The sequence below is a fragment of the Ostrea edulis genome, chromosome 10 (assembly GCF_947568905.1).
Source record: "Ostrea edulis chromosome 10, xbOstEdul1.1, whole genome shotgun sequence".
In the NCBI taxonomy this organism is placed as follows: domain Eukaryota; kingdom Metazoa; phylum Mollusca; class Bivalvia; order Ostreida; family Ostreidae; genus Ostrea; species Ostrea edulis.
In genome coordinates, this window is record NC_079173.1 from 43,695,851 (window position 1) to 43,720,913 (window position 25,063).

Consider the following 25,063-nt stretch of genomic DNA (forward strand, 5'->3'; position numbering starts at 1 on the left):
TTTCCATAATCTAATCTAGATGTTACCAAAGAGTTCACAAGTATCTTATAATAGCTTATGCAAGAACTATCCCTAAAAATATCAGTAGAATATTCAAATATATGTAAAAGTCCCTCTTGTTTTGAGTAAATCTTTTAACAGATGTTTCGATTACTGACCAAATTGGACCTAAAAAATATGAAAACTCGGATGTCGCCATTCACAAGTCAAAAAGTGAAGGCTTACATATTTTCAACTGTTTGTCTTGTGTGATACGAAATTAGTTGAAATTACTGAAAATAATCATAATTAATAATAAATAAACCCGTTGGTGATCAATGAAGTACCTTTTCTTTGATAAATTATATTTGTGAATGCCGCCAAAATTCACCTAACCTACCGTAACTTGTTTAAAACTCCCTATGATATTAAGATTAGTATTTTTATTCATAATATGTATTCACACTCATACAAAGGGAAAATTTTTAAGCATACCATGATAACATTTTCATTATTCCACAAACTAGTAGATTTTCATAATGTCGGGTATAAGAGCGTAAACTACGTTAGAGCATTTGTGAAGAAACGAATGATAAATGTATGGCTCCTTTAAGCTGTCTGACTTATTTTAACAGATACATCTTGTAACATGAAAGAAAACAAAAATATCAATGTTTATTAAGATAGAAAAATAGGACACCGCTTACGCCCTCATACATTACTGTCCCAGGAATTTGAACAAGTAAGAAAGGATTATCCAGAAAAGGATTTTGTCGGAGTTGCAATAACAATGTATTTTGTATTAACTAAATCTAAGTTCAGGCGTGTGGGAGAGCATTCCCCTTGTAATATGCACATTTACACATTGTGGTCTTCTTGTACACAGGTTTGTTGATTTATTGCTTCCTTCTCCAGAATATTTCACTCATATGTAGATGTCACCACTGCCGGGGAAGGGCTGCACAATTTAGGCCTTGCTCGGCGCTTATGGACATTGAGCAGGGAGGGATCTTTAGCGTGCCACACCTTCTGTTCTAACCCGGGACCCAAAGGGTTTAAAAGGAGATGCGAAGACAAGGTACAGTACACGACACCAGTTTTATACACCCCACCGTGGAAAGACCATGGTGGAAAATCCACGGAGATACACCGTGTCCTCCGTGTTCCACGGTGTGTGTTATTTGCGAATACACACAGCTGCTAAGAGCTTTGTTCTGGCCACGGGCGCCTTGAGGGAGATGTGAAAATGTGCCGCAGGCCAAATAATCAAGATAAGGGTGGAATCTTCAGAAAAGAAAAAAATGTCAATATTTTCCCCCCTGATACTTATATTGTTTTTCTACATTTTGAGCCAATTCCAACGATACCAAACACTATATATTATGTTTTTGAGAAAACCTGGTTTTGAAATGTTTTCTTTTTGTCTTCTTTCTTCATTGAAATATTCTTAAATTCTATGTTTAAATAATGCGTACTTGCAGGCAATTCCTGTTTTGAATGCGAATTAGTATATTCAGTAAATGAAAAACATACAACATGTGATAGGAATATTTAATAATTACCGATGTGCTCTCTCTCTCTCTCTCTCTCTCTCTCTCTCTCTCTCTCTGACAAATTAAACATAATTACTTCCATCATATTGTGTTAATATGCATCTTGACAAATGTAACTTGATCCAATATAGAAATTAGAGCATTGTTGATGATTAACAAATTGGAATTAATTTATTACATAATTGATAGAAGCAAAAATACAAACCATCGAATGATTTATTTTTAAAATCCCGAGTTAATTACATTTGACCGAGACTTATGTTCAATGTACTTTGATAGAGGTTTTCATAAAAAAAATGTTCATCGGGAGTGTCTGGATAATGCAATGATTTTTGTATAATAAGTATATACCATGCAAATTCCTAGGGTCTTTGTCACAGTATAACTAAATTACGTTAGCTAGTTTGGTTTTTGACTTCTTATACATGAAAAGTGTGAAATATATTGGGTCGGCGCGATATCAGATCTAGTCTAAGATCCCGGGTATCTTGCGCCGACCCAATATATTTCACACTTTCCGCAAGAAGCTAAGCACTTCTGTTGATTTCAAATACACGGATTAGCTGACCCCCATTGTTCTACTGAGGCGAAAACCCCTTCGAATTTGCATGGAATGTACAAGTTATACACAGGTCATTGTTATAGTCATACATCATAGTACCGCTAACCCGACAATTTTTTTTTTTTTTGAGTAAGTTATTGAATGACGAAGTATGACCAAACTGCAGATTGAACTTTATAGAGCCCCGTGCTAACATATGGCATGTCAAACGTTGCAATATTTGATCTTTTCCATTTGTATTGTATAATTTTCCATTTGTATTCTATATTTTCCATTTGCATTGTATAATTTTTCATTTGCATTGTATAATTTCCATTTGTATTGTATAATTTTCCATTTGTATTCTATATTTTCCATTTGTATTGTATAATTTTCCATTTGTATTCTATATTTTCCATTTGTATTATATATTTTTTCGTTTGCATTGTATAATTTCCATTTGCATTGCAAAATCTTTCATTTATATTGCATCCGAGGGATTGTTTATTTTGATTTGTTACGAAGGATTTCATTAGTTTAGGTCCCACTTATATTTAGCCGTCACCAGGTGACGTACCACAAATATACTTATTATGCTACATGTATGGGCACTGTGTCGTAGCATTGGGGGTACTTTAACGTGTCAACGCCTCTCAATATTTACGTCTAAGGTTTGATGCAGCCATGACACGAGAAGAACTCGAACATGCAACTTCACGGTTACAAACCAAAGGACATATCACTGAACTACCGCGATCGGTTCCATATAGGACTAGTTTAACATACATGTAGCCAGCAATGAGGAATCTTGCGCCGGGAGACCCCCCCCCCCCTTCACAAATAATATTTTATATACAGATGTCGAAAAAAGCATGCATGTACGTTTTATTTTGTCAGAACGCACTTGTCCAGGGGCGGATCCAGGAATTGCGGTTACGGGGGCGCCACTTTATGAGGCACGGGGTCTGGGGGCTGCCTCAAGTGGGTAGGGGTCCAGGGGGCGAAGTCCCCGGAAGCTCCTGGATTTTACAGATTTCATAGGGCTTGAAATATGTCATTTTTAATCAAGTGAAATTAGTAAAATGACGTAAATTTTAAGGGTTTCTGGAAAAATTATGTTCTCTCAATAAAGTACTTCAAGAAATCAAAAGACTTTGTCATTTATTTCTTCGGGAATGGAAGAAATTATTGCTTCTTTTATTGTTTGATACATTTTTCTAAACAAGATACCAAGATTTACCTTAAATTTGGAAATTTTGAGGGGGGAGGGGGCGCCGGCTGCCCCTCCCCCCTTAAATCCGCCACTGACTTCGCCCTCCAACTGCAACCCCCTCTCCCAAGGCTTTGCACTGGATTCACTAGGGATCTTAAGATAGTCCCCAGACATCCAGCAGTTTACTGCATCCTTTCGTTCAGAATTATCTAGATCAGCCAGTGGTTAAATAGGAGACTAGTTTGAATATGCTGATCACATTAGACGCATAAAAGTGATCAATTAAGGGGGTGGGGGGAGGGGTTACGCCATTACACTTAGCAAATACGGTACATTCCTGCGAAACGTGGCTCCTGAACTTTACCTCTTCAACATCTCGCGCATTACCAAATTCGATAAACGATAACTTAAGATTAATCCATTGAATAGTTGTAACAAACCAAACTCGAGGTTAACAATTGGTGGGGACCCAAGGGCCGAATTAAGTCCCCCGAATCTACTGAATTCTGACTTAATAAAAATGTGCATGCTTTTCTGGACAGTTTTATTTTTTTTAAAAATGATCGGGGGGGGGGGGGGGTCGCCATTACTAGAGCTAGCTAAGTATTTTTAAAAATAACTAGTCCAGGACCTGGTCGCGGTAGCTCAGTAATATATCGCTTGGTTTGTGGGCGAGAGGTCGTGAGTTCGAGAACCGTTACTGTTATTGCCGCATCAAAGCTTTAGAGACATAAAGACAGTGATTGCTCATTTGCCAAACACTCGGCATTTAAAAGACCTTAAAACAGATATTCCGTATCGCTGCACAGGCATTGACACGATAAAGAACCGTCATTGCTACGGCCTGTCATCGTCGGTTACCCACGGATGCTTCTATTCGAGCGTGAGTGGACTCAAAACCGTGGTTTGCGACGATGCGGCCCTGTGTGCTAAGCACGTCTACAGTACAGATGTGGTACATCAGTGACGTTAACTAATGAAATCCTTCGTAACAAATCAAAATAAACATTCGCTGGATACAATAAAATGAAAAATTATACAATGCAAATGGAAAATATAGAATACAAATGGAAAATTATACAATACAAATGGAAAATATAGAATACAAATGGAAAATTATACAATACAAATGGAAAAGATCAAATATTGCAACGTTTGACATGCCATACTAACATTACTTATATTTTTCAATGTATCAGAAGGGGTATGTTGCCAGTTAAGTTGTGTAAAATTCTTGACAAGCAATAAAATAACAATAAAAATGGTGTTTAAATTGTCCGATTACGAAAACCTTAAATTGTGTACATGGGGGGAGGGGGGGGGGTAGTCTGAAACTGTCTCAATTCCCCCTCTTAAATCGTGCAGTGGGTAGATCGCTACAAGCTACATTGAAGGCTAAATCCTTAAAGGACACAACGCATGTTTCTAAACTATTTCATTTTTTCAGCAAAATTAACTCTTTTTATGCCTAAAACTACTTTAAATGTGTTTTAAATGAAATATTTTGCGTAGTTTTCGAGTTTGAAAGCGATGAAATTCAAATCTTGCGATATGCATATTTTCTTTCGCTAGTTTACGCGCCATTTTCTGTGACGTCATATGCGCCCTCGGGTTTGAAAACATCTATTAGCCATTTCATAAACAGATTAGATTTAATCGACAAAAACCCAATTGTCACGTTAACGGCTTGTAAATAATAATGCATTAAGATGTTTTGTGCCGTGCTCGGGTGTACTAGTTGTCGGTAGAAAGGATTTAGACTGAGTATTTTTCAATTTTTCGAAGGAAGGTACGAGAAAAAAGACGTGGATAATTTTTTGTTGGAGCAAGAACTTTACCTTAAAAAACACACCCAGTCACCTTTTTCATCGCTTGGACAGAGACCCTGATAAACTGCGAGAAAATGGATATATCGAAGCTATAGGCACTGGTAGGCCTATAGCATACATTCTGTTTTGCTCTTCAAATTCAATACACACTCGGTTCAACTGACCTTCACCTTGTAACAACATATATCGATGATACAATGTAACTTCTACCAACTGGTAGATTTACAACAACAAAAAATAAAGATACAAAATAATTGAACTTTAAATTATACAAATAATAGAATATTGTATTTCCTAACTTTAAATTGAATTATAAAATTATTTCTTTATTGAACTCGTAGCATCTTGAGTGCGTCAGTAGGCTATAACGCCGTGCTCCCACTTCGTACTTCCTAAAGACCTGCAGATCACAATTCAAAAATAGTAATAAGATTGCTTTATCAAAATAAAATAATGTGATTACCACTTTAAATTTGAATATTTTTATTGATTTGTGTGTGTGTTGTCTTTTTCTTTCTTTCCGAAATGCACGCGTGACAATAGCTTGGCATAGGGCCTAGTTGTCAACAATTTAACGTATCATAATTTGTCTAATCCAAAAATAAATAATGATTTCACTGTTTATTTTAGAAAAACAGCGCCAATTACAGATGTATAAAGGAATAACATCCCCAAACAGTTTGTAGACAGCGACCCATATAAACATTATTTACTCACAATTTTGCCGATTTCATACACGCTTTACTCGCTATATTTGGGTATTTACATCGTTATATGTGTGCACTGGTGGCGAACACATATAAAACTCGGACAATTTATCAACATCGATTTAAATGTTGCCCATGGTAAATTAATTAGGCCCCTAAAAGTTGAGTTTTTAATAATATCTCGCAGTACTTTCACAATCCGAAGGGCGCATGTGACGTCACTGTACCACGTGACTACCTACCTAATTAACTTGACTTTTTGAAATCGGGGCTTAGATTTAAGTCTGTATTGTGGTTAATTATCGCAAAATTTCGGCGAACGAACTATGAGAATCAATTACTATAAGCATAAAGAAGACAAAATGCATGTAATATTGTATACTTTGAAAACACGAGATATGTCCTTTAACTTTCAAATTACACCCTCTCCGATTCTACGTGCTTGTAATCAATATTTAAGGATGTAAATCCTCGGTGTCAAATGCAACTAGTTCATGAAAAAAAGACTAATATTAATATAAACAGAAATGACTTAACGATTATTTGCTTTTATTCATATACACTATCGATTATTAAAATCTTTAATTTAATCTTTAGATGCATTAGATAATGAAAGCAAGAGAGAGAGAGAGAGAGAGAGAGAGAGAGCATTGGTAATCATTGATTATAATATTCATGAATGTATGCAGATACGTTTAAGTATGGTTCCACGTAAAAATCAGGCAAAATCACATTTTCGTGATAAGTTCATGTTCACGAAATGAACCCAAACTTAGCATACTAACTCACCGTGATATGTTTGGAAAACATACAAAGTAGTTTTGATTTATTTCGCCTTGTTCCAAAATTATGGACAGATAATTATGAACATGGAGAATTCACGCTTAGTGCAAATCTATACAAAACACTACTTGTAATCCCTTTGAAATCTAAAAACAGCAAAGCAGGTATGAAAATATATCATTATATAACATTAAACAAATAAAAAAGGCATGCTCTGAAATAAATATTTTTTTTGAAAGTTTCAATATAACATTTTAAAACCTCTCTGAATGTTTCGATTTTAATGCAATTTCGGTTATCGTTCTTGAATTTAACCTCGATGATCGCTAGGGGCGCTGCTTTGTCAACACACTAAGTGCGCGGAATATGGCGGATCCAAAACTGAATGCCGTGTAGGACAATATTCCGACAGAGTGTGAACTACCCTCAAGCCTCCTCTAAAGGAAACGAATATATTTACCTTCGGAGAGTGTCAGAAATACATTGATGTATATGGCGTCACTGAAGATAGAACGTGTGTGGAGCAGCCGACAACGAAGACCGAGCAACATATCTTATATGACATGTCACCAAGTCGGCGCATTCCGGTAATTTCAAATGGTGTGATTTACATATTTAATAAGTCAAAATTCGCAATATTTATTATTCATGTTATTACTAGCATAAAAATCATAACGAATGTTGTATTATACAATGTAGCATTGTATGAGACGACTGTGTGCAGATGACACCCACTCCCTTGTTTCAAAAAGTCATACTTTCAACAGTTACGCTATGATATGTTTTAGGCCTAGGCTAGTCGACGGCATGTTTCATTTGTAATGGTCTGCAATAATAGCAGATATATACGTATCCTCCACACAAACGCCTCTTGTCTCAGATAGAAATGTAGATTATGCCTAACTGAGGATCAGTAGGAGTAGGTATCATCTCAAAAGAGTGCAGTTTGGTTTTATGTACTACATGTAGATTTCAGTCGAATTTGCATATAAAAATTTAAGACATGATATAAATTTGTGAGATGCAATGTTAAAGTAGGGGTCTAGTAGCGTGACGTCATGTCCGGATCGAACTCTGGTATTGGTTCACGTACTATTATTATCAAACGTATTTTTACATTTACCTGGATGTTTTTTAATTTAGAAAATGAATACAATAACACTCAATCACTTATATTTGAGTAGACTATGGCTCCAATCTTCTTTCCCTTTTTTGTCATCTAATTCACACATAAAACCAGAGGTACATATTTGTTTAATTGATATACAGGGGTATTACATGTTAAAATTATCTGTAAATTAAAAAAACTTCATGATATGCGATAATGCACTTGTGGAATTAAATAAAACAATTCTGCACTTGTTATGTATTTGTTATCTTGTTATATATTTGTTATCTTCTATTATGTGAAAATCATTTTCAAAATGGCTATTTTGGCCAAAAAATGTAAACATAAATTGAGATGCTGTGAAAATATTATGCTGAGAAAGGGCAGATTTTTTAAATGTATTTAAACAAGCATTCATATATGAACATAATATGTGAGTTTGAATGAAAAATCACAAGTCAAATTTTTAAAATATTCATATTAGTGGTGTTGCAGTGCCGTATTTTTGACTGCCGAGGGCCTGTATTGAGTTCAATTTTGTACCACCATTATTAAAAAACATGAAACTGTGTTAAAATTTCACTTTTAATTATTTAGTTAAACATATTTATTTCATATTTGAGGAAAAAAATTGCATCATACCTCAAACAAAATTTTATGGACATATTCTAGGACTTCTTCAATGAATTCTGATATTGCCATTTGACAAATGGGGGTACACGTAATAAAAATACCATAATTTACTCATTATACTGACAACCCCCCATTTTTTTTGTTTTTATCATACCCTCAAATGAACAATCTAAGTATTTAAACTCAAATTTTTGAGAAATCACAAGTAGGCCCAGGACTAGGGACCTACCTTAAGTATATAATGTGATCATATTCTTTACAAGTCACAGATAGCTAAGTGGTTAGGTATTCGGATTACCATGCCGGAGGTACCGGGTTCAAATCTCAGACTGGATGGTATTTTTTTCTTCAATTTATTTTATATACACATCATTGTTTTTTCCTTCAAGGTGTTCTATATAAACACACAATTTTTTTAAATATTATTTCATATGCACAAAATCATTTCTTTTAGTGGTCACCATTCAGCACTTGACAAATCGGAATTCATATTTTAAAAACATATGCATACTATTAGACATATCAAAGAAAATATTTAGGGTCTGTAGTTTTTTAAAGAATTCCATTTTATTGTAAAACAATTCATAATGTTAATTATATCTTGACATTTTTATTAGATATCTCTTATATTACTATTTAAAGTCTGCCTCAATCTGATATGGTCATGGGGACTGGTTAATGTATGGGTTCTTGAATTTATATTTCTAATAATAATATATAAATATAACAAAGATCAAGTCATTTAGCTAATGTATATTTCTTTAAAGTTTTCATACCAGCATCATGGAGTGTCATTACCATCACTACATGCATTGGAAACCTCCGTGGTAAATACATGTAGCACATATGTACCAATGAATCTAAAGTGTAAATGTTTTATAAACCTCAAACTTGGTAGAGTAGTATAATATTATATAATAATCATGATATACAAGCACTACATGACCCCTTCTGATAATGAGGTCAAAGTCAACCAACCCCCAACCCACCATTATAGGAAAATATTGGTCACTCAGAAACCAGACTCAAAACCTGATACAGCTGTTGCCCTGACTAGTACCCGAACCTACTTGTCACTGATTTAGAATATTTGGAACACCTTCTCAATGCCATATACAAGTTTCTTTAAGCATTTCTTGTTTTCAAAAGTTTTATATGCTGTTTTAGTATTTTATTCTTTCTAACTACATGTATAATTTAAAAATCAATGTGTACTATGACTACTAGGCTCTGAGTCGTGTACTTTATTGAAAGTTTTATGATATAAAATGTTCAAACATTCTCAAAAACTAGAGAAATATATATTATATACATGTATATTGAGGAGAGAAAAATAAGTAAATTCTTGTGTCCTGAAAATCAGTGTCTATCTTATTGTATTGTAGGTCTCTGCAAAACCCAAGGATATACTAAAGTGGTAACAGGAGGAAAATCAATCAAACCAAGTGAAAGTACAAGACACTATTACAAAAGGAAAGCAAAGGAGTCCATAAATTCAATGTTGAACATCAAGACAGTCTAAGATATTGAATCCAAACAAAATATCAAAACTCTATGAAGAAACAAATGACAAATTGTCAAATAAACATGAAAGCATTCTTATATATGGTGTTTTATTCAAATTATTTCAACTGAAATTCCTAATGTACCTAAATTCGAAAGGGAAACAACTTATGAAAAAATTAAACACCAATGGGTTGAATTGTGTAATGAAGTTGTGTTGACATGCAAAAATACATGTATAATGTGATACATCATAGAATAGCTCAAATGGTCTATTTTATGCAATTATTGGGCTCTTCACCCACCCCTTTCTGGATGGAGAAGGTAAATACACGAGTCACAAAACCTCCATTCCCACCCTTATATTTTTTTCTGGATCTGCCTTCGTTTTGTAAATATGTTCGTAACAAATATATTTCCGTGCCCTTTTTGTTCCTTTATCATGTTTATGCCTTGTTTGGGGTTACACTTTTAAAAAAGTATGATTTTGAAATAAAATTTTTAAGCTTCAAAGAACTCTTCCGCGTACATCTTTCAGTATACAGTTTATAAAGGATCTAAACTTACATTTTGCAACTGTTAAAAAATCTTATAGATAATGGAATGTATTGATGAAATAATTAAGAATTCATTTTCAATTCACTTTACAGACGCTAATATCTACATGGATTATGTAAAACAGTTGTTTTGTCATCTGAAAGCAACCTGTAATCATACTTGGTAAAAGATAGTGCCATAGACATGATAAATGAGTCAACTTACATTTTTTAAACTACATTATTGAATTTTAAAACAATCCCATTTCTACTTTACATGTATTTTCATAAAATTATATAAAGTCAATATAAACTGTCCAAATTTTACAATATGAATGACACAAATGTCTGCAGTTTCTGTTCTGATTTTTATTTTTTCCTGAACAAACATATGTATTATACGACTGTAAAAACGTACATTTCACTAAAAGTTTTTGTTCCACTCTTACAAAGGATTCATAAGGAAATCAAGTGCTAAAAAGTTTTATTTTAAAATTTGAGCCATATCATGTTTCTAGAATTGTTAGCCAAAGTTTAAAATGTCCAAGGGCTTTGTAATAAATGTATTAAATTTCATATTACACAGAGCAAACATGAATTCAAAATGATTTTTCAAATAAAAGATATTTTCAATGAATTATTTAGGGTAAAACACAAAAGTTGATAAATTATGTCTTAATGTTTTATCATAGGATTCCCTTGAACATGTTCAATGTATTTTCAGTTTTGTTTTTCAAAAGATATACGTTTTTAAAGAACATGGGCATTCATTCTCTTTATACTTGGGACTAAACTGCCAATCTCTTGTTATTCGAGCAACCTACAACGTACGTCGTTGACCAGCCTCACAAGAGTTGTTGATAGGTGAATTTCAAAATGAAAAACACTTGCCAACCAAGCATTTTTTCTTTAATCTGTTAATTACCCACAAACTCACAACTATCCAGCCAAAAATACTTGCAAGTTAAACTCTCCATTCAGTGCAAACTATCCTATAAAGACCGGTCTAATAAGTTGTTTACAAAAACCTGAGGAAATCTGAAAGAAATGGGTTAATAATAAACGGACTTTCGATCCCGACCCAAAATGCTATGCATCGTTTCTTGCATTTACATCTATAGACATATCATTATGGTATGTAAACACATAAAGAAGATCATTTTAGATATTTATAAATATGATAATTACTAGAACATGACAAAAAAGTGTGCTTGTTGAATAGTTTGTAAGTAGAAGAAAATTTAAAAACATGAAAATATATTATTTTCCCGCCATTTTTCACAATCTTCATATATATTTTTCCGAGTACAGTAAAAACTTTCAAAAAAAATATTGAGTAAAAATTATTCAATAGCATGTACTTCATCCGTCTAATTATAAAACTTTTTTGAAAGTGTTTGCTGTTTCGAAAAAAATGGTCTTAAAGTTGGAATGTTTTTCCGTTAGAAAATCCTTTCGTTAACTACAGAAACAGTTACCATGGTAACACATAACAAATACTCACTATGACAACAGAAATTCGTAAACAGTAGCCTTCTTCTTCATTTTATGTAAGCCATTTGAAAATGTATGATCTTTTCATTTAACAAAACCTTTAAGAATATATAGCATTTTTATGAGTCAATTTTGGTCAAAACATGGGTATTCTATTTTTAGTAACACAGCTCTGTGAAGGTGCGTCATATGAAAAAAATATTATCACTGAATGATTTCCTATAAACAATATTACTATATATATAAGTATCGGCTCGATCCCTGACGGTCGACTTATCACCTCCTGCCTGATTTTTACATGGAACCATACTTAATACGTTCAGTATAAATCTTGAAAGTACAATTTTTTTTTCTGATTAATTATCCATCCCCTTTCATTCTGATATTTTTTTTTTATTTCCCATATTGTTTTCTTAACATGTTAATTTTTTCGGCTGGTCCGGGTTAGGACTAATGAATGATTACCCCCCCCCCCCCTTCTAAAACGATGTTACGTGTTTAGCTGTTTATCTCCCTCTCAATCAAAATAAAATAAATATATACTGCAACATCATTGGATTTACTGGATAATTCTTCGATTTCACCTTCATAATGCATGTTAATGCAAGCGGACTATCTACTAGTAGGCACCCCCCCCCCCCCCCCCCCATCTTCGCTAGGCAAGATTATTCGTCCACGAAGGCACAGTTGACCCAAAACCCATTGCTAGCGGAGATGAATTTTACCCCGTATTATGTTATAACTGACCAAAACCTAGTACTTTTGTTTTACAACTTTCATTTAGAAGACGAGCAAGTTTGTGAGTCACTGAATAAACGAGAAAACGTCTGCATTTTTATTTCAATCGTTGTCAACTCTATACTTTGTGACATTTCAAGACTACATGTACTCAATTCAATTTATTAGATCGCATAACCATTATGCAATGGTATACAAAAATATAAAGACAAAAAGCTGTTATATAAACATGTAGTAAATAATACATGCGTATAATAAAGTATTTATCAAGTTGGAAAAAAAAAAACGTGTTATTATTAATGTGAAGTATGGGCATTCTAGGTAGGGTAGCACATTTTATTTTATTATTTTCTTAATGAAAGTACGGAGTTTTCTAAAGGTTTGTTTAAAAGTAAAGATATTTTTAATATTTATTTGTTTAGATGATAAAAATTTGATTCTTTGCTCACATTGCTTCACAGTTGAGTACATAATGAAATTCATCTCCAATGTAAACCTGTACATGTATATAGCTGACCTTAATCACCTATTCCTAATTACAATAAAAACCTTACGTTAAAAATAAACCATTGCTTATGGTACACATTTCTTTTAACTGCTATTTATCAAATTGAAATTACTGGCATGTGATTGTCGTTGTTCATTTGGTGAAATTGTGCTGCACGTGCCGTGAAACAATGTACCGACGAGTGGTGGGAATAACTCAGGCGTTTATATACAGGATGTCGAGAATTTGGGCGTTTCATAAAAAGGTGTGAACGTCTGCAGGGAAGTCTACATACGGATATGTACCGAAAACACCAACGTATCATTATACAACAATTACAAGAATTTAATGATTGATAGCTAATTTTTAAATAATTAATGGGGTGAGGGTATGCATGCTGGCCAAGCGAAAAGGTTTTTTGGGTGAATCATTTTGGAAATTATTTCTTTGTTTTATCACACGGAGGTACACGGTGGCATCGACGGAGGTACAGGTGACATCCACGGAGATCCTCCGTGGACTTCAAGGTCTAGCTCGCACGGAAAAAATAGGACTTCAAAGGTGCCGACAATTTTAAAGGTCCACCGTGTTTGGGGCAAATTTGTTCCACCGCGTTGCGTGGAACACGCATAAAACTCGTGTCGTGTACTGTACTTACGTCAAATAAATCAAAAGTCCAAGAGCACTAACTCCTTCAAAAATAGTGGTACAGCACCCCCCTTGTACTATGCACATCTCCACATTGTGATCTTTCGTTGTACCAGGTTTCATAAAAAATTCCCCAAAGGGTTTAGGAGGAGTTACGAAGACAAAGTATTTCGAAAAGAAACAAGAGATCCATGGCCCACATTGTTCACCTGAGTCACCTTGGCTCATATTTAAAGATTTGTCCTATTCGCATGTAAAACTTTGATCCCTATTGTGGCCCCAATCTACGTCCGGGGGTCATTATTTTTACAAAATTGAATCTGTACTATGTAATGAAGCTTTCATGTAAATGTAAACTTCCTTGGATAATGATTTTTAAGAAGGTTTTTAATGATTTTTATATAAAATTTTGATCCCCTCGGGGATTGTGATTTTTACAAACTTCAATCTGTACTATATCATGAAGCTTTAGTGCAAATGTAAACTTCTTTTGTCTAATTGTTCTTAAAGAGAATTTTTTTAAAAAGATTTTTTCTAGTTATTAGTTATGTAAAATTTTGAATCCCTATTGTGGCCCTATCCTAGCCCCAGGGGTCATGAGTTTCACAAATTTGTATTTGCACTATGGCAGAAAGCTTTCATGTAAATCTCAGCTTTTCTGGCTCAAAGGTTCTTGAGAAGAAGATTTTGAAAGATTTTCCTTTCATATTTGTATGTAAAACTTTGATCTTCTATTGTCGTCTCATCTTACTCCCGGGGGTCATGAATTTGATAAACTTTGATCTGCACTATCAGAAAGCTTCCACGTAAATTTTCACTTTCCTTGCCAAGTAGTTTTTGAGAAGATTTTTAAAGATTTCCCTTATACATGTATATATATATATATACGTACAATTTGATCCCTTATTGTCGCCTCCTCTTACCCCCGGGAGCCATGCTTTTAACAAAGAAGGTGTTGCACGTCTCATGTTAATTTCCCTAAAGGTGTTGCATGAAAGATCGAAGATTTCAAGTTATTCAAATATATGATAAAACCAATTGGAATATACGTCTTGATTCAATAATTTTTGAAAATAAGTTTAAAAGACGTGCATTGACAAAATTACCCAAAATATTTCGAGTTTAAATCAAACAATACGCGATTTATATGATATTTAGCGTTAAAATGGAGGGGTATCCCCGGATTTCAGAAAAAACTGCCTCCGTGAAACAAAATAAATTTAGCATGAACACGTTCTTCGAGTTTTCCTCTAAAAAACTGTCGCTTTGAAATTTTGTTTCACGAAGGCATTTTTTTTTGTAAATTAAAAAAAATCGAAACGACTTCACTGGTATTATTTTCAACTTCACCTGTACGTTAATTTTCCTTAGTAATGTATGGTCTACTGCGTGGTTCAGTGGATAAGGTCGTCGACTCTTATATGTGAAGATGTTTATATTTTTAAAACGACAAGGTTCGACTCCCTCACGAACACATTTTTTGGGGTTCATATTGCGTTTTCCATCTAGATTTTTTAAAAATTGAAACACGCTTCTAGTTTTTATAAATATTTCATGTCAAATCTCTGTTTATTACAATGTGCCGAGCCTGAAGTAAGCTTCTAACCTTGACAATGTTTAGTTTGTGAATAGGACTCTCAACAAACACGCCAAATACAGCATGCAATACCTGTGTTTTAATAGTCAAGGCTGCTAACGAGAACTTGTATGTTTTTCTGAATGAAAGTTGTTGACAAAGGCATGGTGCCTTTTACGAAAAACCGTTGTGAACTTTACAAAGCTTTGGAAGAAAAACTTCAAGGCCAAACAAGGTAAATAACCGTTAAACAGTTTGAGTTTATATGTATTCCAGTAGCAAATTGCTATGCTGAATTAATTTTTACAGGTGCATGTACTTTGAATAATGTTGAACTTTATTAATGCGTATTAAACTTCCCATATTTTGTTTTGTGGCCAGAGTCATGTACAGTTGCAAATTGTTGGTTGTTGAAAATAATACATACGAGTATAAGAGCATTTGGACTGTGATAGTATAGAATATTAAATATTTGATACACTCGTAACGTGTAACCGTATACACTGTATCTGATATCACCTTTCATTCAGAAAAAAAAGACAATTTCATTTTCATGATTTCAAAAAAATATCTTTAGACTACATGTATAATGTATTGACACATAAAATGTATTAAGCTTGTCCCTAGCACTGGGGAATCCTTCAGGTATTTAAATGGCAAATACTAGGGCTGGGTATTGGCTGGAAATTTCGTATTGCGATATATTGCAATACTTTAAATTGTATTGCAATGAATATTGGTGTATTGCAATATTTTCAATAATAATTGGAGATGTAGTATTTTATCCACCTTCCATCATATTCATCACTGTTTGTTATCTTCACTTTTTCATACAGAATGTATATGCATGTACCTATTGATAAATGACAAAAGTTCTTGCATGTTAACCAGTTTTCATTGAAAATAAACATGAACAAAAATGAAGATTCATGAACACTGTATTGTTCGAGCAAACGTTAAATAGGGGGTAGGGTTTTCGATCTTTGAGTTTATTGAGCGACTTATTGACATGAATTCAGGTGCCTGTGATAATACATGATCTGCACTTTGGCAGTTGACTTATAATGACACGTTTTCCTAAATTGAAACAAAAACATGGAATGTAATGACAACTACAAGAGAAAAAAGGTCATATCTCCATATTTGGAAGCTGTTCTCCTACGCAATAAGTTCCAGTAAAATGAAAGCTGTACACAGCGAAATTCAAACTCGTTGGTTTTAGTTCTATTTCTACTCTATTTAAGGTAGGTCCCTAGTCCTGGACCTACTTGTGATTTCTCAAAAATTTGAGTTTAAATACTTAGATTGTTCATTTGAGGGTATGATAAAAACAAAAAAATGGGGGGTTGTCAGTATAATGAGTAAATTATGGTATTTTTATTACGTGTACCCCCATTTGTCAAACAGCAATATCAGAATTCATTGAAGAAGTCCTAGAATATGTCCATAAAATTTTGTTTGAGGTATGATGCTGCAATTTTTTTCCTCAGATATGAAATAAACATGTCTAACTATATAATTAAAAGTGAAATTTTAACATAGTTTCATGTTTTTTAATAATGGTGGTACAAAATTGAACTCAATACAGGCCCTCGGCAGTCAAAAATACGGCACTGCAACACCACTAATATGAATATTTTAAAAATTTGACTTGTGATTTTTCATTCAAACTCACATATTATGTTCATATATGAATGCTTGTTAAAATACATTTAAAAAATCTGCCCTTTCTCAGCATAATATTTTCACAGCATCTCAATTTATATTTACATTTTTTGGCCAAAATAGCCATTTTGAAAATGATTTTCACATAATAGAAGATAACAAATATATAACAAGATAACAAATATATAACAAGTGCAGAACTGTTTTATTTAATTCCACAAGTGCATTATCGCATATCATGAATTTTTTTTAATTTACAGATAATTTTAACGTAATACCCCTGTATATCAATTAAACAAATAAATATGTACCTCTGGTTTTATGTGTGAATTAGATGACAAAAAATGGAAAGAAGATTGGAGCCATAGTCTTCTCAAATATAAGTGACTGAGTGTTGTATTCATTTTACTAAATTTAAAAACATCCAGGTAAATGTAAAAACAGTACAAATCCACCCAAAATGAGCAATACCACTGTACATTAATGCATATATTAACATAACGAGGCATCTATGAAAGTTGTGATCTGTTAACATAAATACCATACATGTGGTATGCACAATGTCCTTCAAAAGAAAAAATTCCATTACAGTCCGTTATCATGCACAGCTATTCAAGTAATCAACTAATTTGTTGATAACATTCATTGACTTCGATATTCGTGGCTGCTTTGAACCGGATAATGGTTCGCAAAAAACATTTCGTAACCCATTATGTGGATCCCTCTTATGAATTATCTCCAACTTTGACAAACTGAGAGAATTTGCAATCAGCTTCTTCGAAATCATGGAAGATAAAACTTTTGCCTTAACAAGAGGTTCTAAAGATTTCTTAATGGTGTAGTAATTCAAAGTAAACACATCAGAAGCATTACATAATGTCAACAACTTCACTTCAAAAAGTTCCTTCAGCGCCTTCACATCAGCAATAGCATTATGTGCTTCATAATGTTTTCCAACAAATTTACTCACAAGAGTAATTTGTTTAAAGTTTTCAACATCCTTTTTGCTAAAAGACCCCTTTGCAACTTTCAAGGTATCAATAAAACCACTGACAGAGCTTGCAAAACTATCAAATAATTCATATTTGACTAGCTGAATAATCAAAATTGGTAGATCAAAGTTTTGTATATTGTGGCCAACCAAAACAGGTTTACAATCAACAGTCTTAACAAATTCTACAAACTGCTGAAGTCCTTCAAAGGGTTCTTCATGTTCAACCACTCTGCCATTATGCTTCAGCACTCCACCAACAAAAGTCAGTCCGGTTGCTGAGGATGCATCAAGACTTATTGGGGACTGAGGTGTCACATACTTGTTGAACTCTCTATCTCCACACACTGCTGCAATCTGAACAATATCAGATGTTCTGGCTGAAATAGAATTGAGCAAAATTTAGAAACTTCTTATAGTGTACACTTCTCAGTCAAATGTAAAATAACTCTCTACATAGTCCTGTAAGGGTATCTGGGTTAGAATAGATCCTCAGTACTCCCTGCTTGTCATAAGAGGTGACTAATTGGGGCAGTTCTTTGGATACGAGGGTAAACACCACGGCCCTGTGTCATAGTTTGTGTAGTACAAAAAAGACCCTCCCTGCTAAAAGACTAATCGTTTGTCGAGCATAGGCCTAAATTTTACAGCCATTCACAGACAATAGTGATGTTTCCACATAAGTGGAACATTTTCGAGAGAGAAGTTAAGCAATCTACATCATACAATCTCTTTAAGAGACAAGCAGAAATGTCTTTACCATAAAAATACACTACCAGTCTGAAAAATATTCATAAGTAATACTTCATTACAAACCTAATCCAGTGGTTTCTAGGTCAAACAATACATAGGAGTTGCTGTCACTTGGCAGTTCCACTGGTTGGGGTAAGGAAATGTCCTCCAAATCAATGTTCTCCTTCATTCCAATTCTACTGCAGTACATGTCAGCTACAATATAAATATCAAAATATAATCAACTGCTCACAGTTAAGATATGAAAAGTAATCTACAAATTCAATTCAGTGAAGTACCTTCAAGAACAGACTGTGTTGCATCTTTTGTAGACCTTTCTGACTTGAGCTCTAAACGTCTCCTTTTTGTGCTCCGCTTTGCTTGTTGTAACCGTTTCCACTTGAGTTTACTTTGCAGAATCCTGGAACGTTTGATGGTATATCTCCCAGGAGACATTGACAATCTCTTATTCACCTGAACAAAAATATAAACAGATGCTTATTAGGATGGAAATCAGGGATATTTTTAAATAAAGTGGTTTTGAATACTGCTAGAGGGTTTGTGTCTAATTTTTATACATGTATTTACATATTACCAAATGTTTCATTAATTCAATATTCCCGATTTCAAATTGCATTAGAAATGTTTTTTAAAACAATGTGTTAGATAAACCTCAAAAACATGTAGAACAGATAAAAACAAACACTAAACTTCAGCAGAACTCAACATGAATCATGAACATATACCTCTGCTATATAACTATACCCCTCATTTTTCTGACAGACAGTTGCAGACACTCTATTTTGCAGACTGTCTGAACCTCCATAAAACCTATGAATTGTTTAGGTGACAGAGTTTAGATTTAATCACTGAGAATTAATATGCATGTGCATTTTTCTCTTTTATCTAAATTAAAAAATGAAATATTTTTTCTTACAATCTTTTAGGCGCCTTGCTGGAAACCATGTGGTTAAAATTTTCATTGACTTGAGTCGATCCCATGGACACCAATTCGCTTGCCTTCCCAGCATACTTTTGAAACAGCTTCTCTAGGTCTAATCTCAAAGGCTCACTTGTTAAAGGTTTACCATATGGCAAATTCTTTGGCTTGTAATCAGTACTCTCACTTTTGCACCATGTGCCACATGTGGAATGGTCACCTGGGGGAAATGAATATACAGACAATTAGAAAATATAACATTGTAAAATAAATTTTTTTCAAAGCAGCTTATTAATAAAATATTTCATTACAATTTAAAGTATTATTACCATATAAATGTGGAACAATTTTCTTCAAGTCACTGGCCAATTTTTCAGAATTTTCAGCTGCCTGTCGAACACAATACATAAAACATCTTTCTATGTGAGTTCTCACTTTGACATTTTTTAATACTTTATGAATACTGCTCATTTCAACAAGGCTTCCGGTAAATCCTTTTTTCGTGTGGTTGCTATCGGCTTTTTTCTTGATGTCTGGATCTACTGTTGTCCTCAATCTGGCTATGGTTGTCGAATCATTATCCATAACTAGCGTCTCCATCTAAGACATTTAATAATTCATACTTAGATATTTCTCTTCATGTATCTTGATCCAATTTAAATTGTTTGTTAATGTAATATTGCACAGGTAATAGAAAACAAATTCAATGTCTATATAATGCACCTTTTCACCCTGATCCATTATGTTTTGCACCATCTCACATGCCATTGCTGGCTCCATGGCTTTTGCAGATCCTGACCAATTTCGTGAGCAATTGTGCTTCCGAACAGGAACATTTTTCTGCTTTGCAGAGTCGCATATTCTGCATTTCTTAGACTTCACAGAGTATCCCAAACATTTCTTCGTCTTCTCGCCAATCAAACTTGCATGTCCTACACCAATGGAAAAAAAATCATTATTAATAGTAGATAACAAGATGTGTTTGTGGAACACTAATGCCCCCCCCCCCCCCCTATTCCAACAAAGAGGAAATGTAAGAAAATGCAGTAAAACACCAAGGTCAAAACTTTTAATACCAATTGAAAAGTTTTGAAACAAGGAATACTCTTGTGAAATATCAAAGCCCTAGTACTAAGCATTCATAAGTTATGGCCAGGGTTAAAGTTTTTAAGAAGTAAATCAACACCTAAGTGAAGGTCACAAGGTCAAACATTTTGGTACCAACATAAAAGTCTTGTCACAAGGAATTGTTATACCAAATATGAAAGGTTTGTCCCTTATGGTGTAGAAGATATTAGCAAGGTTAAAGTTTTTGCCACAGACAGACGGACAGGTCAAAAACTATATACCCCCGAATCTTCGATTCCAGGGGCATAAAAAATAATCTTATAGTTATATCACATTTCATTGATTCTGTACAAAGAAACACTACCACAATTAAAATTCAACATTATATTAAATTGTGATAAAATACCTGTAAGACTATTATAGGAACGCCCGGTTCCCCTTTTCTGCCATGCACCATCGAAGCTTACTGTTAAATTACCATCACTCCTAATGAAAGATACAAGAATCAAGTTATGCACCTGTTTTAAAAATTATACAAATCTTCAAATCAGGGTTGGACGGTTAAAACCGCCCCAGGTTTTAACAGGTTATAACCATCCCGGTCAATACTCACACATACCCTATTAGTGGTAGCCATTTAGTAACCTGATGATTAAGTACCCTTGGCTCGGACAAAACAGCTAGTTTTTTATTTTTTATTTTCACAATATTACTGTAAGCATTTTCCCTAATTTCTAGAATCAATTGCATTGTTTGATTTCATTTGCATGTAAATGTTGTTAGTGCATATCAAGAATTTATAATGACCTCTTTAAACATAAAATAACCAACAACAAACACTATAATGACCAATAAAGACTCTTGAATTCACCATTATTGACCACTATTGTCTGGTTTTAACCAGTATTAACCACTGTACCAGTCCATACTTGTATTGACCACTATTTTGCCAACCCTGCTTTAAATTGATTTAAACATTTACCATTGAATACAATATATACTAAAATTTTACTTTTCAACCTCCTCCAAGAGAATGGCTTGACAACTTTCTTCTGCCATCTTCTTCAATGTGTTGCCAACTTCTCTTTCCCTTTCCTTCAGTCCTTGTTTGGAAATTCCGGGAACGTTCAATACAGCTAAGAATGTATTTAGATGCGTCTCCCCTAACCCACTATTGATCATTCCTAAAATACAATAAACATAGTAGGTAAAATACATGTATTATTACTTACAAGTGCAATTCTGTCATCAATGTAACAATTTATAATAATTCCTGCAAGTTTCCTCCTATATATATTCGTTACTACATTATGTTCGCATGAAAAGTTTTGTTAATTTCTTTAAATTTTTCATACATTCAATATATATATATGAAAGGTGAAGATAAGGAACAGTGATTAATCTCATAACTCATATAAGCAATACAAAATAGATAGTTGGGCAAACACGGACACCTGAACATACTAGGGTGGGGTCAGGTGCCCAGGAGGAGTAAGCATTCCCTGTCAACCGGTCACGCCCACCGCAAGCCCTATATCCTGATCAGGTAAATGGAGTTATCTGTAGTCAAAATCAGTGTGCCAAGAACGGCCTAACAATCGGTATGAAACACATCAGACATCATTTTACCCAATGATGGGTTGTATTGATGAACTAGATCGTTACAACGACCACACACACACACACACACACACACACACACACACACACACACACACACACACACACACATATATATATATATATATATATATATATATATATATATATATATCTGGCGTGTATTCGAACTTGGTTCCTCTGACTCTCAATGCCAGCACACTAACCAAATTACACAACCATACCACATAACAAATAAGGGACAAGTTATATATATATATATATATATATATATATATATATCAAATATGGACAGTCAGCACATCTACAAATTTTACAAAGTTGTACCTAGTTTGGCATAGTATGAGAAATATTTAACATATAATCACTGTGATGTGTTGACAATTTTCATTTTAAACACTTCATACATTTGTAGAGTATGGTCGAACATCAATAACATCTATGCTTACCTGCTGCTAACTTTGTATTTATATCCCACGCCTTTCCACCTTTTTCCGTTTGATGTTTCTTGCCGGTAGGGACATCGTTTACTAGGCGACACTCACTGTATCGGCACTGCACTTGTGGAATTTGTGCCAGTCCAAATCGTGTTTTTCCGACACAGTCGGATAAATGTAAAGGCTGCCCACATCTCCTACATTCTTCCAGGTTTTTCGCTATTACATCGAGTTCAACAATTCTCCTACCGTCTCTCCAATCACTTCTGCTTGTTACGTTTGCCGAAGGCGAAACTATTTCTTCCTGAACAACATCACGGGCCACATTATCGACGTAAATATGATCATCAAGGGGGGTTATACCGGTTATCACAGGCCTTTCAATCGTTTCTTTCAACTTTTCTTCATCTGATGTTTTCCAATAATTAACACATCCCTTCCGCAGAGCATGAATTTGTTTAAATCGCGATGCTTTCACAAATTTCCCCTTCTCACTTCTTGCCGCCATTTCTGTTTTTGACGTTTGGTAATAATAGTACGTGAACCAATACCGGATTTCGATCCGGACATGACGTCACGCTACTAGACCCCTACTTTAAAATGGAATTGATGGCAAGTCAGTTGTAAAGGTAATTTTTTGATTGTATATCAGTGATATGTGACTTGATTTTACCGAGACATGTACTGAGTGCAAGTTTTATTTTGCTACATTGCTGGTAAATGGGATGCATTTTATCGTTAAACCGGGGTCCGTACGACGTTATCACTTTAACGATAGAACATTTTATCTACATGTGATGCAACAGATTCGTTGTCCAGGTCCGACTGTCCCCCCTACTGATTTGACTTCTGTGTTACATAATCTGCAAATGGCGACAGACCTGTCTATTTCGTTCGTTTTTTTTTTTTTGTTTTTTTTTGTTTTTTGTTTTTTTTTTTGTCTTTCTTGAACCCAAAATGCAACCATGCATCAGCTTTCGCACGTTTATTTGGCACGATTACAAAGTTGACCAACGTTTCCTCTGACATCTTTACTGTATTTAATATTATGAATTCCGAGCTCGTAACTTAATTCCGAGCCCGAACATTTTTGCCGGTATATCGGTATTTGAAAAACGTATCGTAATACCATATTTTTTAACAACGAATTGCAAAACACCGGAATATCGATATTATTGCATAGTCCTAGCAAATACGCAATGAGTATATATATATGAATGAAGGTCAGTTCTACGTCACGAGTGCTGGCACGGAGCTCCGATTAGGTAAAATTCCTGCTTCAGTGCAACACCTTCTTTGAATCTGCACTATGTCAGGAAGCCTTGGTGTAAATTTCAACTTTCCTGGTCCAGTAGTTTTAGAAGATTTTAAAAGATTGTTCCTATATATTTGTATGAAATACTTTGATCCCCTATTGTCGCCTCATCTTACCCCCCGGGGCAATGGTTTTAACAAACTTGAATCTGCACTATGTCAGGAAGCTTCAATGTAAATTTAAGCTTTTCTGGCTCAGTGGTTCTTGAAATGATCCCACCCTATTTTTGCATTTTTGTGTTTATCTCCCCTTTTGAGGTGGCATGACCTTTATTTGAACAAACTTGAAAGTCCCTCACCCAAGAATGGTTTTGGCCATGTTTGGTCATAATTGTCCAGTGGTTCTGGAGAAGAAGTCGAAAATGGAAAAGGTTTACAGACGGACGGACAGACAGATGGACAAACGACGGACAGCAGGCGATCAGAAAGTCCACTTGAGTTTTCAGCTCAGGTGAGCTAAAAATGAAGTCCAATGGCCACAACTCCTTTAACAAGAGGCCCATGGGTCACATCGCTCACCTGAGTCACCTTGGCTGATATTTAAAGATTTTTCCAATATATTCTCAAGTAAAACTTTGATCCCTATTGTGGCCCCAACCTGCTCTTGGGGGCTATGATTTTTTTTCAACATTAAATCTGCATTTTACCTTTCATGTGAATGTAAACTTTTCTGGGCTGGTGAGTTTTCATCCGAAGATATCTAATGATTTTCCCTATAGATTTGTATGTAAAATTTTGATCCCTTATTGTGGCACCATGGTATTCTCGGGGGCCATGATTTTAACAAACTTCAATCTGCACTATGTCAGAAAGCTTTCGTGTAAATTCCAGCTGTCTTGGCCCAGTAGTTTTTGAGAAGATTTTTATAGATTTCCCCCATATATTTGTATGTAAAATTGTATCTACCTACTGTGGCCCCATGATTTTAACAAACGACAATCTACACTATGTTAGGAAGCTTTCGTGTA

The 25,063-nt window shown here is 34.3% G+C and overlaps 1 protein-coding gene across 1 annotated transcript; it reads right to left on the minus strand.

Moving 5' to 3' along the window:
* Positions 1 to 16,866: 16,866 nt before the first annotated feature.
* On the minus strand, positions 16,867 to 23,376 carry LOC125660844 (DNA polymerase III PolC-type-like). The gene is made up of 10 exons (XM_056150962.1): positions 22,794 to 23,376; positions 21,737 to 21,908; positions 21,131 to 21,210; positions 20,380 to 20,588; positions 19,986 to 20,256; positions 19,654 to 19,876; positions 19,463 to 19,547; positions 19,016 to 19,190; positions 18,801 to 18,932; positions 16,867 to 18,364 (listed from the first exon to the last, which is right to left on the minus strand). The coding sequence occupies exons 1-10, from the start codon at positions 23,287 to 23,289 to the stop codon at positions 17,592 to 17,594; spliced, it is 2,616 nt and encodes an 871-aa protein (XP_056006937.1). The 5' UTR covers positions 23,290 to 23,376; the 3' UTR covers positions 16,867 to 17,591.
* Positions 23,377 to 25,063: the final 1,687 nt, after the last annotated feature.

Bases quoted from the DNA above. Each gene is read 5' to 3' on its own strand.
- LOC125660844 (XM_056150962.1), bottom strand. From the start codon at position 23,289: ATGGCGGCAAGAAGTGAGAAGGGGAAATTTGTGAAAGCATCGCGATTT. The intron at 20,257-20,379 runs GTGCATTATATA...TAAATGTCTTAG, and splicing joins TAATGGATCAGGGTGAAAAG to ATGGAGACGCTAGTTATGGA. The intron at 18,365-18,800 runs GTTTGTAATGAA...ATTCTATTTCAG, and splicing joins CCTAGAAACCACTGGATTAG to CCAGAACATCTGATATTGTT.